Source organism: Andrographis paniculata, unplaced genomic scaffold (genome assembly GCF_009805555.1).
Source record: "Andrographis paniculata isolate CXL003 unplaced genomic scaffold, ASM980555v1 Contig49END, whole genome shotgun sequence".
Taxonomy (NCBI): Eukaryota; Viridiplantae; Streptophyta; class Magnoliopsida; order Lamiales; family Acanthaceae; genus Andrographis; species Andrographis paniculata.
The window spans coordinates 3866487-3883215 of record NW_026137583.1 but is presented as its reverse complement, the minus strand read 5'-3'; the positions used below and the strand labels follow the sequence as shown (position 1 = coordinate 3883215).

General features: G+C 30.7%; 2 protein-coding genes across 3 annotated transcripts; one reads left to right on the top strand and one right to left on the bottom strand.

The window, feature by feature from the left end:
• Window positions 1-732: 732 nt before the first annotated feature.
• LOC127253062 (rhodanese-like domain-containing protein 8, chloroplastic) lies at window positions 733-4092 on the bottom strand. Its single transcript, XM_051277483.1, has 8 exons — window positions 3710-4092; window positions 3377-3430; window positions 3038-3187; window positions 2728-2887; window positions 2246-2337; window positions 2031-2134; window positions 1679-1948; window positions 733-1273 (listed from the first exon to the last, which is right to left on the bottom strand). The coding sequence occupies exons 1-8, from the start codon at window positions 4049-4051 to the stop codon at window positions 1120-1122; spliced, it is 1326 nt and encodes a 441-aa protein (XP_051133440.1). The 5' UTR covers window positions 4052-4092; the 3' UTR covers window positions 733-1119.
• An 8461-nt stretch (window positions 4093-12553) lies between these two features.
• Window positions 12554-15921, top strand: LOC127252764 (ALA-interacting subunit 1-like). 2 transcript variants are annotated; one of them, XM_051277069.1, is made up of 10 exons: window positions 12554-12684; window positions 12784-12902; window positions 12997-13100; window positions 13220-13278; window positions 13389-13463; window positions 13652-13777; window positions 13880-13950; window positions 14063-14363; window positions 14457-14746; window positions 15543-15921. In XM_051277069.1, the coding sequence occupies exons 3-10, from the start codon at window positions 13043-13045 to the stop codon at window positions 15592-15594; spliced, it is 1032 nt and encodes a 343-aa protein (XP_051133026.1). In that variant the 5' UTR covers window positions 12554-12684; window positions 12784-12902; window positions 12997-13042; the 3' UTR covers window positions 15595-15921. The 2 variants fall into 2 exon arrangements, with proteins under 2 accessions (XP_051133026.1, XP_051133027.1); XM_051277070.1 differs by having other exon boundaries at window positions 12588-12684; window positions 12784-12839.
• The last annotated feature ends 808 nt before the right edge of the window (window positions 15922-16729 follow it).

Sequence of the window (16729 nt, the reverse complement as noted above, 5' to 3'; positions counted from 1 at the left end):
AATATATTAGCAGCACTGTTGTAATGGCGTCGCCATGGCATCCTAGCGCTTTTTGGAGAGCGCCAAGACTCCTCGCATCGCCATATTAAACAAAGTGGCTAGGGTCGGCCTTAGCGATGCAGTGGCGATGCCTCAACAACGCCACGGCAATGCCATGGCACTAGGCAGGCTAGTCCAGAGCCTTGTAAATCTTCAGCCTAGCCCCCAAACCGTATCGACCTCAACCCGTAAATCTTGAACTCGATTGAATTTAACTTGTCATTCTCTTTCTTTCCCCCGCTCTCCTCTACTCTCTCCCGTTCTAGCCATGGTTGTCCATTGAGTACAACTGCTTCATTCCATGGCGCAACAGCTCTACTTTACTCTATTTTGTTATCTGCTTAGGGCTATTTTTATTTTTATAATATTATTATTTAGTACATTACATTATTATTTATTATTTATTTTACAGTTATTATTTTAATTTTTAAATCATTTATTAATTTTATTTGTTAGTTATTTTGTATTTTTTTAACTTGTTACTATAAAATTAATTATAAACATTAACTTTATATAAGATATAATATGTATATATAAGTTTTATAAGCGTACACCGTGATCGCCATATTGTCGTCATGGCGGTCCACAGGCGCCGCGCCACAAAAAGGCGCCGTGACAACTTGATTAGCAGTATTTTGTTAGTAAAACAACACATTAAATACTCCTATAAACAAAAAGGCAAATAACACTTCGTTTCAAATCAGCAAAAGATAACCTCACATATTCTAAAATTGAAACTACAGTGCACAATCAGGAGGAGAAACGATACATATTAACCAAGAACCCTTACTTAGTACAGTACATACAAAACCTGATTCATTCGAGGTTCTCAAATCCTTCATCTTAGAATATAGACTCGAGCATTAAAACAAAAAAGCTAAATAAAAAATACCCTTAATCCATGGCTGTGATCGAATGATTTTTTTCAATCTTTTCGATCTCGGTCTTATCTTGAATGTGTTCTTATTTTCAGGGAATAACTGAGCTCAAAGACCAGACATGCCCAAAGTCTCTACCTTTTCGATCGATTTGCCAGCCAGCTTTCTACGTGAACTTCCAAAACAATAATCCCCGGGATTTTTAAGTTTTTGGCCTACCCTGCAGCTCAATATCTCGATAGACATGCCATTTCTGGTATCTCCGGTGCTCGGTCAGCACAGGCCTTAGCCTTGCAGCAGATGTGCATGCAATGCAGCAGCATCCTCTCAAGTCGTCAACACAGCTCAAGCAGCACCTGCACCAAACAAGTATGTCATATATCCACAAAACCAGCAAATAACTAGAGCATGTAAAGCGACAAGATAATATATGCATCATGGGACAACTTATCGACTCAATCTTTGATATATGGACTTTATGCATAGGACAACTCTTCAATCGGAAACTCACTATTACTATAGATCATCTGTTAGAGATTATCAGAAGCAATTTGAATGTATCAAGAATTGCGCGTTTGTTTGGAGGATTTTGAAGGATTTCTACTGGTCCTCGAAAATCTTCCCCTTAAAAGACGTCGAATCAATTATCTAATTTCTTGAATCAATTTTTCATTCAAAATATCACATCAAATAATTATTTTAATGCAAAATTTTACTACTCAAAACTCAAACACAAAATCCGAACCCCCGAACAAACTTACAAGAACAGCAGGTTGCAATCAAGATTCGCGCAATTGCGATGCCTGAGCTCAGAAACTAGGGAGCCACATACGTAACATTTGGCGAAGGAATGGGGGATGTTTTGGTTTCTGCTTGTCTCAGAAAAGTCATCCGGCTTGTAGGTCGAAGGCGGTAGAGAAAGACGGGAATCGAAAACAAACAGATTCCCGACCCATCCCGTGCAACCTTCGCTCTCGAGATAATGAGAAACTCCTCCCTCCAGAGAATACAATCTTTTGAACCCCTGTTGTCTGCGCAAGAACTAATCAAACATTAGCACAATATCTAAGAAGGGAAACTGGGAAATGCAACAGAAGTAGGGGTGAGAAAGACCTAAGAATTGTAGAATATACATCGCAGCGTATTCCACCGGTACAATACATCAGTATATCTGTTTTTTCTCTATCAACAGCAGCTAAAGGATCTGAGATTTCGACCTGGAGGTAGATCAGGGCATTAATGTTTATAGGTATCTGCACGAAGAGAATATTGACGAGAACAGACAAATAAAACGATGGATGTTACGATATGTAAGAAGTTGGCCTTGCCTCTGGCTCCGACCTGCCAAATGAAGTGCTCCGAAAGCAATCTACATTAGGACGCTGAGCCCCCTGGAAGTGGCCTATATCCCATTCATAACCTGATCGAATAAGTTGCAGACAAGCTAAACATAAGTAGAGTGTTAATTGTAAACGAAGATTTACACGATACAAAGATATATGACAATGAAACAATAATATGAGGAAATAATTTCATTGTTTCTTGTCCATTTGATGAATTGAATTTCATTACGAATAGCACAGAATCAGATTGCTTAGAGTCGTCCTCTCACTTGGTCTAATTTTAAGTTACAACAGCAAGAAACGCCTCGAAAACAATGATAAATTAAAAATAGAAAATAAAAAGCCACGCAAATGCTCAAGTATATGTGATCCTACCAAACTTAAAAATGCGTAACATGAATGAAAAATAACACAAACAAACAGATTCGAACAACAATATACAGCCAATTGGTTTAACAGGTTTGTACCATTTCTGACATCGAGTAGAATGCAATCTGTCTCCTTTGTATCTAACAAATCATCAATCTTATAACGCGCCTCCAGCCTGCTCCTCCAATCAGATGGTGTGAGAGGTGTAGCTCGCATCAACGGGTCGAGCAAAGGGAGATGTGAAATGCCCTCTTCCAACTGCAGACCATAAAACAGCACAATGATGGTAACTAACTATACAATCTAAATTCAATTGGAACACTTAAAATTTTCACGTTAAAAATTCCTTGTGTTATACAATTTAATCAATTCAGTTCTTGATAGAGTATTTATTAATTCGTTCCTTGCCTGTACAAGCGATGGCTTATATCGCAGCTTCAGTTTCGGGAAAGCGTGACCATTTATAGCTGGAGAGACCTGAACCAATATGTCCGAAAACCGGTCGTCTGTCTTCAGCCATCCAACATATTTTAAGGCATCTTTTGACGGTCCACTGTACTGCACAAAGGGAGACAGCATCATCCGAGAATAGATTGACATATTTATAACAAACTCGGCTTCATCGCCACGACAGCCATTGTAAATGCCATAATTGTGGAGGTGCAACAAAATTAGGCAAATTTTGTGAAAACAAACTAAGAAAGCAGGATTGGTACAACCATGGAAGCTATTGAAATAGGTGAATACCTGTGCATTAATTCCTTGCTCATTCAAGTAGATTCGGCCATGTAAATCAAGATCCTAAATCGAGCATCGAAAACAATATAGCAGTTAAGAACTGACGCCATATCCATCTCGAGCAATTCTGAATTAAACAATACGCAGGTTTCACAATGCAAATCAGCAACTAATTATGCCCTCTCACTCTCATATGAACCAAAGAAGGGGGAAAAATCACCAGAAACAATTAATTCCACTACAGTTTCGATTTCAGCAAGAAGCAATCGAAATTTGTGATTTCTAGTTAAGATTAATATTTAGGCGAAATTTCCGAAGAAATTGTGCTAAGAACGATGATACCTCCGTCTCCACGAAGGAGAGGTGTTTGGAAACCTCTTCCGCGGGGTTTTCGATAAACACAAACCGGTAGAAATTCACCACCACGAAGTCATCGTCGTTGTATTTCTCGAAAGGACCTGTCTCCGCTTGCAACCAATTTCCATTTGCTGCTGAAAATACCGCGAGGCTATCGAAGTTGTGTACCGAACCACAGCTGCTCAAATGCAGAGAACGTCGGGTTTGGGGTGCAGTGCTGGAAATAGGGAATTGTTGGATGTAAGCAGTGGTATAAGTGTTGCGAGTGGGCGTGGGATAGGGTTTGGATGAGGGACGCCATAGGATAACGGTACAGAAGGAAGCCATCGACGGCCACCCAAGGTACCTCAGTGCAATTCAACGAGAAATATAATTAAAAAAAAAAAAAAAAAAAAAAAAAAAAAAAAAAAAAAAAAAATTATTAAAATAAGAAAGTTAAAATAATCTTTTTAAAAAAAAAAACAAAAAAATCCTAAGGGTGTGTTTGTTTGGGAGTTTGTATTTTAAATTGAGATTTGAATAGTAAAAATTTTGAATTTGAATAGTCGGATATAAATAGGTATTGATGTGATGTTTTGAATGTAAAATTAATTTTTAGTATAATATAAAAAATGAAAAATAGGTGTTTGATTTGATATTTTGGGGGAGGGGGAGGGGAGGAAAAAATGGGATGAATAATGGATTGTAATTCCAATCCTCCAAACAAACACATAAATCTGAAACTCCATTTAGATAGAAGGTCCTGTCCATCAACCAAACTAGACCCGGCAAAAATAGATTGTGTAAGAAAATTCGATTCGAATTTGATAAAAAATAAACGTGCCTAAACCTCCAAATATGTCCGAAGATTTTCGATCTGTTCCGAACCCATAAAGGTCGAGCCGTATCTGCCCAATCCAGTTTATTAAAATTTTATATTTAAATTTTATATATTTATATATATTAACTAATAAAATAATATCAACAATCTTTATTGAATGATATTGTTTTATATTATCGATGAGAAATAAGTCCACAATATATATATATATATATAAATGTTATTTGATGAACATTCAAACAAGACAAAACATGTGAATTAATGTTTGTAAAGAATGACTAGTGGTGTAGGAGGACGCATCTAGGTTATTTATTATACATAGTTCTAGTGTGTCTTGTCTCGAGTTTAGTTTGTAAGGTATTAGGTTCGATCGTGATTTATCTAGCTCAATGCATATTTTCGGGTTGTGACCGCTGGTTATTACAAAACTATGAAAAATAATCTATACATTAGAAATAGTTTTATTGATTCTTCTAATTTAAAATTAATAAATACCTAAATATAAACAAGTATATAGAAAAATAAAAATAAAAATAAAATTAATTTTTTCAAAACAATTATTTAAATATAAAATTTTGTGGAAGAAAAAAAAATCATAGACAATCATAATAATTATATTGCAAAAAAATTGAAATCAAATAAACCAAACAAAAAAAAAAAAAACTGTCTTATGGAAAAACATGTACTCCATAATTTATTCCCCCAATTCCTCCTCTCTCCTTCCAAAAACACAACCTAAACAGTCCCGTAAGGGATTGTCTAGTGGTGTAGGGGTTGGACTTGTTACCGTGAAGTCATGGGTTCAAACACCCGACGGCTCAGATCACCTGTCATATATGGTAAGCTTAGTCACGTTTAGAAAACACAATCTAAACAAATCAATTTTTTTTTTTAATTATTTAATATTACATTTTAAAATTTATTTAAAATATTGTATCAAATATTTATTTGTATTAAATCAAATATGTATTTAATTCAAAGTTTTATTATTCTCAAATGCAAAAGCTTGTTACCATTCTAAGATTCGGTTCTAACAAGAAGAATGAAAGCCGGAAATGGCAGCGGGAGAATTAACCAGGACTGGATATGGAGCAAAACTCACTGCGGTGAAGGAGAAGCAGTAGCTAGTCTGACTCCAATTCCAGTCCCGGACAAGTCTCCCGGCCAAATGAAAATAAATTCGATAGTATCATATTGCATTTCTATAAATTGGTTGGCAACTTCCTCACTCCCTTTATATACTATAAAGAGAGAGAAACAATCCAATTTTTTTTTTTTTTTTTAAAAAAAAAACATGAACTCATGGGTTTATTATTATTATTATTATACTACTCGGGGTACAAATAGCATCTAAGATTTTTAAATGTTTATTTAAATAGCATTGGATATTCTCTCGTGTCAACTAAAATTATTTTTTTTAATATTTTCGTATGTCTTAGTAAAATATATTTTTTTAATAGAAGTGATCATATACTAATATCAAAATATTAAAACCTCTTACATATTTTTAATAATTAATAAAATAATATTCTATCTGTCCCATAAGTAAATAACTATTTGCTTTTTGCAAGTAGTTTTAGAAATATTATTATTATATTGAGATAGAGTAGGAATAAAGTAAAAATGACTAAAATAACCTTATTAGTATGTGTGAAACAAATGTAATGATATTTGTGTAATATATTGTAAGTTGTAAGGGTATTTGTAATGTTAAGCAGATAGTACAGTTACTAAAAAAAATAAATATTTTGTTATGAAACGAATTAAAAATAAAAATAAATACATACTTTATTATAAGATAAATGAAGTATTAATTTTAAATTTATTGAGGTGCATTAGAACATGACAGAGAATATTATATTATATAAGAAAAAAAAAAATACAGAATCCAAGTAATAAAAATTTATGTAAAGATTAAAAATAAACAAATCGGTGGTGTGAATTGTGATAGATGACGATGCACGTAGTAATTAGTATTCATAATTAATGTAGAGATTCTTAGAACAAAAATAGAATAAAGTCAAAGGGTGTGGTGGGCACAAATGAAATAATTGATTGATTGCAACAAGGAATCAATTGGGTCGGAGACAGCTTCATGCTTGCGTAAGTATTCTTTCTGATCCAACTAAAAATATTATTATTATTATTATTATCATGCTTGCGTAAGTATTCTTTCTGATCCAACTATTATTATTAGTATTATTATTATTATTTTCGTTACATTTTAAAGGGTTTCTAAATTTTGTAATAAATTAAAAAATAATACTAATAATATTTTATTGGAAAAAAATTGTATGTGGTCCCAATATAATTAAAGTTCATCAATTTTGATCCAAATATAAAATTTTTTTAATTTTGGTCTCAATATAATCAAAACTTATTATTTTTGTTACAATATAAAATTTGTATCAATTTTAGTCTCAATATAATCAAAATTCATCAATTTTAGTCTCAATATAACCAAAACGCATTATTTTTTGTTCCAATATAATCGAACCTTATCTTTTTTGGTCTCACACTGTCAACAAACTGACGAAAAATGCTGACGTGAAAAGAAATCAAACATTATATTTATATTTGAAGAAATTGCACAATCTTGCAAGTCCACGTCAACATTTTCCATCGATTTGTTGACGGTAGGACAAAAAAAGATAAAGTTTGATTATATTGGGACAAAAAATGATGAGTTTTGGTTATATTGGGACTAAAATTGATAAAAATCTTATATTGAGACCAATAATGATAAGTTTTGGTTATATTGCGACAAAAATGATGAGTTTTTGTTATATTGAGATCAAAATTGATAAAATTTTTATATTGAGACCAAAATTGATGAATTTTGGTTATATTGGGACCAAAAATGATTTTTTTCCAAAACTAATTTACATCCAAAATATCACATCAACACATATTTATAACACATCATATAATTATTCTAATTCAAAATTTGTACTATTCAAATCTCAACACAAAATCCAAACCTTCAGACAAACAAATACTAAGAATAATACTCCTTCCGTCCCATAACAAAGTATTTATTTTTCCATTTTAGTCCGTTTCATAACAAAGTATCAATTTTTTTTTAGTAACTGTGCTATCTACTTAACATTACAAATTCCCTTACAACTTACAATATATTACACAAATGTCATTACCTTTATATCACACATACTAATAAGGTTATTTTAGTTATTTCTACTTTATATCAACTATATTTCAATATAATACTAATATTTCTAAAATTACGTGCAAAAAGCAAATTGATATTTAGTTTCGGGGCGGAGGAAGTATGAATTTTCCAAATAAAATTATTACTATAACTATAATTATATATTTTCAAATATACGGCGGAACGATCATTTTAAAGTATAAAGATATTCGAGTGATTGCTAAAGTTAAATGGTATTGAACTCTCGAATGGTATATTCTTTGCATATATAGAGATAATATATATAAACATATGTATATATTATATATTATATATATTCCTCCATGATCTCGGGAGAATCCAATTCCATCCAATGGAGGTGTGTGTTTGAGTTTTTATTTAAATTTTAAATAGTAAAATTTTTAATTTGAATAATTATTTGATTGATATAAATATATATATTACTGCGATATTTTTTAATTTAAATTAAATTTTAACATAATATAAAAAATAAAAATTTAATTTAATATTTTTTTAAAAAAAATAATTAATTGAATTATGATTTTCCAAAAAATAAAATAAAATCTTCAAACAAACATATTTAACGTAATTTAAGAGGTTAATAATGACTCTGTTCACCCAATATTTTTGAATGAATTAATTTTTAATATATGGTACTTGTTAAAAATATAAAATATGTAGTATAATTTTAAGCTTGAATATTTGAATTTTTTTTAATGAGTATTTGAATTTTTTTTTACTTTTTGTTTTCTATACAAAATATTTTATATTTGGATAAACTGTTTTTTTAGTCCCGTAACTGAACCATTTATCATTTTAGTTCCGTAATCGTAAGTGGAGCATGTCGCAAACTAGTCTCATAAGTGGAAAAATTTCGCTGTTTTAGTCCTCCGGCGCCGGAGATGCCCGCGTGGCTCGCCGGAGGTGACGTGTCCGCCAGGTGTCGCTGACCTGGCGGACACGTGGATTTTTTTATTATTATTTTTATTTTTAATTATTTTTTAAAACTTATATTTAATTTATTTTAAATTTTATTTGTATTTCTTTTATTTTTATTATTTGATCAAATTAAAAAAAATAAAAATTAAAAATTAAAAAAAATTCACGTGTCCGCCATGTGTCGCTGACTTGGTGGGACACCTGGCGGACACATCACATCCGGCGAGCCACGCTGGCATCTCCGGCGCCGGAGGACTAAAACAACGAAAATTTTTCATTTATGGGACTAGTTTGCGACAGCTCTACTTACGGGACTAAAATGATAAAGAGGTCCAGTTACTAGACTTAAAAAAATAGTTTACCTTTTATATTTTTAATATTAATTTTGGGAATCGCAACCTACAAATTAAGTTGGGTGAACCAAGCCAATACGTTGAGTTTCACCCAAATTTCAACTATACAGTAATTTTTTTAAAATTATATATATATAATATTTTTTAACATTATATTAAACATTAATTTAATAGGTAAAATATCATGCAACAATATTTATTAATATTATCTCAAACAATTATTTTAATTTAAAATTCTACTATTCTCAACTTCAAATTTAACACTAAACTCACAACCAAAATCCACAATCAAATTATTTAAGAAAATCTATGTTGTTGACAATGGCCACTAAATCTATAAGCCTAATTTAACCAATTGCATAAGGTCATTTAAGTAATCACAAGTAAAACAGAAGTAAGGCAGACATACACATGAATTAAACAACAGAAAATGTAAAATAATAATAATAATAATAATAATAATAATAATAATAATAAATTTTCACGTACACCGCCAACCAATTCCATATGGAAAGCCTCCAACAAGTATGGAAATATGTTGCACTTGGCACTTCCTCTGTAGTGTGTTTGTTCGGGGAATTGGATTAGATTTACACTATTTATCCAATTTTTTTCCTCAAAAATATCAAATCAAACACCTATTTTTAATTTTTTATATTATACTAAAAATCAATTTTACATTCAAAATATCGTATCAACACCTATTTATATCACATCATACAATTATTCAAATTCAAAATTTTTACTATTTAAATCCTAACTCAAAATCCAAACCTCCAAACAAACACACATGCTTGGAATTGAGCACCGTCAATACACACAAAAATGCATTTAGGGCTCGGTATATTTTTATAATTCTTAATATCCAAACTAGCTATATATATAAAAAAAAAATAGTAATTATTCTTAATTAGACTTTATTCATGATCTAGTAATATATTTTATCAGAATACACGAGATACATACGTGACTTTGTGTATCTTAAAATCTTTTATGCCAATAAATCTTAAAAAGTTAAATTCAACTCAATATTATAATTTTAGCTTCATCGTACTACTACTATAACAACAACAACAATAATAATAAATAATTGACATAATGAATTGGAGGTGTCAAAATATACCACTTTTATTAAATCATAATTGAAAACAACAACTTGCCAAAATATACACAATAGAAAATGTGATTCTACACATAACTCTCACCACTAAAATTATATAATTAGACACTGACGTCACTCCATCAATCCCAGTGCATCATAGAAGTAAACCGTGTTGTTCACCATAAGCTAGCAACAAATATTCTGAGATAGATGAGAATTAAAGAATTGCCAAATAAAAATAAAAGTAAAGTATAAAAACAACAATAAAGACAATATGAAGATTAATCACATACAATACAATATTTTGCAACCTAATAACCATGATTTAAGAATTTCCAAAATTTTCTAAAAAATATAAGTCAATTCACATTGAGAATCACATTAATATCCCTTAATGAAACCAATTCCGAAAAAAACAAACAACAAACAATTTTACGTACCTATGAAGAACAACATTGCGAATTGTTAAGCGGCAATTCTCGGCATGATGAAGACATGTGCATGAATTTTTTATATCATAGTTTCATATTCTAAGATTAATTGTGTAATATGCAACTAATGCATAAGCAGTTATCGTAGATAAAGATTATCCGGAAAGACAATCACTATAAAAATAATATGTTGAGATTAATGTAAAAATAAAAATTAATAAATAACAGTGCAAAAAAAAAAAAAAACCCTTAATAGTCAGAAGATATGGTGATAAAAGTACATTGTATGAAAAATATCACTTGTTTCTAAGATAAGTTCAGTTTGAATAACATTCATAACATGAGACAACGTTAATACTATTTATTTTTTTCTTAAATGCTAACTTCTTCTTTATAGGCTACTACAAAAATTTCATCTTCAACAAAAAGTTATTGATTTCACATCATTCTCTGCAAATTGACAAGAAAAAATAAATGATGAATGTTTTTAAAAAGTTTTTTTTTTCTTAAAAAATTATTAAATAATATAAATTTTAATATTATTATATCTATGTCGTCCGATACAGCTTGAAGTTTTTGCATTCCATATGCATACTTGATAAAGTGTGAACTGTCAATAAAATAATAACTTATTTCTTAATCAGTTGTAGAATAATGAAAATATGATCGATTCACATAGACTGTGATTATGTTTCTTTAGTTCACTATTTCATTAAAATGGATGACTTTCAACGAGAGTTAAAAAATTTCTTATTCCATAATGCAATTTTTAGGTTAAGTGCATTAACCTAATTAATATTCTATCAATAATTACACAATTACGGATGTAGTTATTCAATTAGTTCACAATTAATCGACAGACTTAAAACATGACTACAATAATAAATCACATCTAATGACTGTAAACACGATATGCAAAAATCGAACAAATATCAATTATTCGAAATATTCAATTTAACAGCAAAACTAACTCACGGATCCATAATCCAAAAAATCAATCCAACCTTAGACTAAAATAAGAATTTAGCCACTAAACATCGATAGCTAAGAATAAAAAAACAATTAATGTCTACTTGAAAGAAGATGAAGAAGTGTTGCATAGCGTTTTGATCGTTGAAGCCGTCGCGTGCGCTTTCTTGCCAAGACAAGTCTTTGATTTCTTTCTCCTTTCTTAATGTAAAACCCTTTCTTGATGTAAAACTGTTGTGCAGCCCTTTGCAGAATATGACTTCAATTTCTTGTTTTTTTTTTACCCAAAATTCTTCTTGATGTGAAATTTCAATTTTATCCTATCTTGAAACACACGCTTAAATTGAATGAATAATATGAAAATTTTGCAATAATTTTCAATTTCTTTAATTCTTAATACAAAATCAAATTTAACCAAAAGTCAATGAAATCTATGCAAAATTATAGTCCATATGCAGAATTAACCCTCAAAAAGTTAAATGAACAATAAATTCATTAGTGCTCCTTTATATACACTATCACTTGTAAGAAAATCATAATCAATTGAATGAAATTTAACTTACAGAAATCTATGTATACAAGTATGACCTTAAATTGTATAGTAAAATAATTATATTTTCGAGAACTTATAACGAATTCTCCTGACACTTTGTCCCAATAATTAGATTTATAATTTAAACATTAAAAGTTAAAAGATCATATTGCTTATAACAGTTGGATGAACCTGATCAATAAACACCTCATCGCTTATAGATTTTTTTATAAAGTAGGTAACAGATTTTGTCAAGCTTACATTAAATTATACACAAGCACACAAAGAGAAAATAAACTAATTGATTAGAAGTATTATAAGCAATCATTTCTTTTGAAATATAACTGTCTGTTCGAAAATGGACAAACCGGCGGTTCCGAGCCTAATGGGCAACGTATTGTATTTAACAATAATATATATACAATATTCAAATAAATATTATCTTATTTAATAATTATTAATAGAATATTTATTGAAAGTTAACCTATTTATTTATTTGTTTTAATGATAAATAAGGAAAATTTATTACTAATTACCATAACTCATATCGACCACAAAATATTATCCGACAATCCAACCGATATTCGGACGCCATTTCTTCCGATTACAGGAATCCATTCCCCATGGAAGAAATCATCTTCACAGGTTCGTCGATGCTTCCTCACCTTCATTCTCTACCGATTCATTTGTTCATTCAAGACTAATTTCACAAATTTCTATCTCAATCACCGTCCTTGATTACAGAAAAAAAGGTATATCATGAACAGCATTGTGAATCAGGGGAAAATGGAAATTTGAGGGTAATTAATGGAGTCGATAAAATAGCTGTTTCGATTGTTGTTCCCCGGAATCTGCAGATTAAGGTGGAAATTCCATATGTTTCCTCTATGATTTGTACGATTCCTCATTTCATTTCATTCGATTGATTGTTTATTTATTTATATATTTTTTCTCCAGGGAGATCATTCGTGAAGTGATTGTTCGTCCGTAGGAGGAGTTCACAATGAGCGGTTTAGATGAATCCTCACGAGGATCTTCGAGGACGTCCAAGAGGCCTCCGTGTATATATTTACATTTTTTTTTCCCAATATTATTGAGTGTTCTACAATTGGATTGTTCGTTTATTCTTTCTGCATTAGAAAATGGCACTTATTAGGAAATTTTGTGAATAATCTGATAGATTCTAGGTTTACTCAGCAAGAACTTCCTGGTTGTAAGCCAATTTTAACGCCTGGAATGGTACGTGTTGCTTAATCATTGCTACAAAAATGTTGATTCTCTCGTGTTCGATGAAAGTCCCCTGAAGAGTCATTGATTGATTTGTGTTGTGCCTTTTTCATCTTTATCAGGTTATAGGAATTCTCATCGTTCTTGCTATAGTCTTCATTCCAATTGGTCTTTCCACCTTGTCGGCATCCGAAAATGTAATGTTCTAATAATCTTTATGCTTCTTTCTACTCTATTAAGTATCCGACATATTTGTTTCATAGAAAAAATTGGCAATGGTTTGCTATAGAATTCAGCATTGAATGTTATGCAATTTTTGTGCTCTCGAATTATTTAATATATGAAATGGTGGAAACATTCTCATTGCAAGGAATTTTGTGCACAGGTGGTTGAGCTTATAGATCGTTACGATGAGCTTTGTGTCCCTCAGGAGTATTTAAATTCATTAGAAGATAGGACTAGATTCATCCGTGATGGAAAAGTTAATAAAACTTGCTACAGAACTCTCATCGTAATCTCTAAAATCCCTTTCATTTCTTTCAATATTGATCCTTTTTCGAACATCTCTGTTTATCTCTGTATAAATGTCTTGGTCTCAAACTGAAATTGATAGATTCCAAAGAGGATGCAGCGTCCTGTTTACGTGTATTATCAGCTAGACAATTTCTATCAAAATCATCGCCGGTTGGTACTATAATCTATACTTCCCAAAGTTTCTTTTTTGATATTATTTTGTTCGTGTTAAGGAGCAAACTTAACTGCACATTTCTATCGGCTGTGTCGTGATTTGGTTTAGATATGTGAAGAGTAGAAGTGATCGTCAGATTCGGGAGCCAAAATACGAACATGATACAGGGATCTGCGCACCTGAAGGTGTAACAAAAAATAATGAACCCATTGTTCCTTGTGGGCTCGTTGCTTGGAGTTTATTCAACGACACTTATGTGTTCTCGAAGCAGAACAGCTCCCTAACAATCAACAAGAAGGACCTTTCCTGGCCGGGTGAGAGAAAAAAGAAATTCGGTTCCCATGTCTACCCGAAGAATTTCCAAAGTGGCGACCTTATCGGTGGTGCAAAACTCGATGAAAAGATACCTGTCAGTATATAAACTCACTCACTTTTGTTCTAATGTGTTGGTAACCGATGATTATTGTTTTCGATTATTTATCTTTTCTGTTGTTTTTGACAGCTGAGTGAGCAAGAAGATCTTATTGTTTGGATGCGGACTTCTGCATTGCCAACATTCAGAAAATTATACGGCAAGATTGAAACCGATCTTGAAGCTGATGAAAAGATCACTGTGGAAATTCAAAACAACTACAACACTTATTCTTATGACGGAAAAAAGACATTAGTGATTTCTACTGCATCCTGGGTCGGTGGAAAGAACGACTTCCTTGGGAAAATGTACATGACTGTTGGCGGAACGAGCCTCTGCCTTGCTATAGTTTTCATACTTCTCTATATCGCCATTCCCAGGTAACTAAGTACAGAATGCTAAATTCTCGATTCTTCCATGTTACATTTTACGCCATTTTATGTTCTATAGTAAGTTTATCGATAACACATATGCATAGAAGTCAATAGTGTGCGATAGCAGTTCTATGGACCGCTCCATTGCAGGTCGTTTATGCATATATGTTTTCGGGAAAATTCTAATGTAGAGAAAGGATATATATAACCACTATTCTAAATAAACAACAATAGTGAAAAGAGTAAAATTATAGATTAGATTTTGAATCTGATTAAATTTGATTATCTATTTATCAAAGCTACAATGATTGTTTATTTTCTTATATAACAATCTATCATGATGTATTTCGATATTTTGTTTTGTTTAGCATAAGACTCTACATATTTGAATACTTACAAGATTAATGTATAACAGATATTTTATATGCTTTTTGCTTGTAATTTTGCACCTATAGGTATAATTTTTAAGTTTCCACTATACATTTTATGATTTTATGATTCTCGACTGATATATATATATATATATCACTTTTCGAGATTGACAACTATGCCAATGTGATCTTTTTGAGCAATAAGTTCCCCTTCATGATTTTGCATCGAACATTGTCACCTTTTTTTCTTAACAAATAACATTGATCTCGGTAGGCTTAATCAAATCCCGACATCATATTCACTCTTGTCTTGGAATTCTTACATTCTCTTACTGATATCGGTTTGGCCAATATAATACAACCATTTTGTCGCAGCGAATGAATCTCCTCTTTAAATAGCTAAAAAATCGTTGTTTCGATCTTTCTTGCAGGCCTTTGGGAGATACAACCTATCTCTCTTGGAACCGAGTTCCTATGCTGTAGATTTTTATGTTTTTTTATTTTTTTGTCGATTTTCGATCTTGGATAAGTTTGATTTCCTCCTGTTATGGCTACTGTAGTTTTTGCTACACATTTTCCAGATTGGATTGTAGCAATTTTTAGGAATGTTTTTATATATGTTTCAGAAGCAGAGAAGAGGATATGAACTTTGCTCTTTTGTGTCTTCTGTTCTGATGCATAAGTTTTTTGTGGCAAGTTTCCCCTGTAAACATATGATGTGAACAGTTGCAGTTTAGTCCTTCATTTTTCCGGTAATTGTCCACTGTGACTTTTCCTGCATTACTGATTAATTTAAATGTATTTAAAATCCGCGTCATCTACTAAGGGTGATTTTGTTTGAAGGATTTGCGTGGATTTTTACTATTCACACAAATTTTTTCCCTCTCAAAAAATCAAATTAATACATTAAATTTTTTATTTTTATATTATACTAAAAATCAATTTTACATTTAAAACATCACATCGATACATATTTATATCACATCATACAACTATTCAAATTCAAATTTTTTACTATTCAAATCTCAATCCAAAATCCAAACTCTCAGATAAACACACCCAACTAATTCTAATATTTTTTATTTTCTAGTTTTTTTTTAATTTAAATTTTATTTAAAATAATTAATTTTAATTTTGATTTTATTTATATAGATATTATTTATTCATTATGTAAAAATTATATATAAAGAATAATCGATTAAATAATTATAATATAAAAAATACATTATACTCGTATTAGATAATATAATTTAAATAAAATATAACTATATAATAAAATTTACAAAATTTAAATATAATTATATAAAATAATACTATTATATTATTTTTTTCTATCTATTAATAATTTTTTTATCTTTATTAATATTATTTTATTTTTATTTTTAATTTTGTAATAATTTAATAATATATAATAATTTTAATTATTAATATATTATTATTATTATTATTATTATTATAATAAAATACATTGTGATTTAACATCCACAGCCCGCACCAGCCACCAGGTTCTCTCTTTCTTCTTTTTCCTCAGTTCTTTTCTCCTCCTTTCCCCCTCCCCCACCTCAAATCACAAACCGAACCGCCGGTTCACGGTTTTGCAAAATCACAAACCGAACCC

What these genes read in the sequence shown, in the direction of transcription:
- LOC127253062 (XM_051277483.1), bottom strand. Translation starts at nt 4,051, where the DNA reads ATGGCTTCCTTCTGTACCGTTATCCTATGGCGTCCCTCATCCAAACCC. An exon ending in TTGGCAGGTCGGAGCCAGAG is followed by an intron (nt 2,135 to 2,245) that starts GCAAGGCCAACT and finishes ATCTACCTCCAG; the next exon opens with GTCGAAATCTCAGATCCTTT. An exon ending in GATTGCAACCTGCTGTTCTT is followed by an intron (nt 1,274 to 1,678) that starts GTAAGTTTGTTC and finishes TGTTTGGTGCAG; the next exon opens with GTGCTGCTTGAGCTGTGTTG.
- LOC127252764 (XM_051277069.1), top strand. Translation starts at nt 13,043, where the DNA reads ATGAGCGGTTTAGATGAATCCTCACGAGGATCTTCGAGGACGTCCAAG. An exon ending in CAATTTTAACGCCTGGAATG is followed by an intron (nt 13,279 to 13,388) that starts GTACGTGTTGCT and finishes CATCTTTATCAG; the next exon opens with GTTATAGGAATTCTCATCGT. An exon ending in CTTGCTACAGAACTCTCATC is followed by an intron (nt 13,778 to 13,879) that starts GTAATCTCTAAA and finishes TGAAATTGATAG; the next exon opens with ATTCCAAAGAGGATGCAGCG.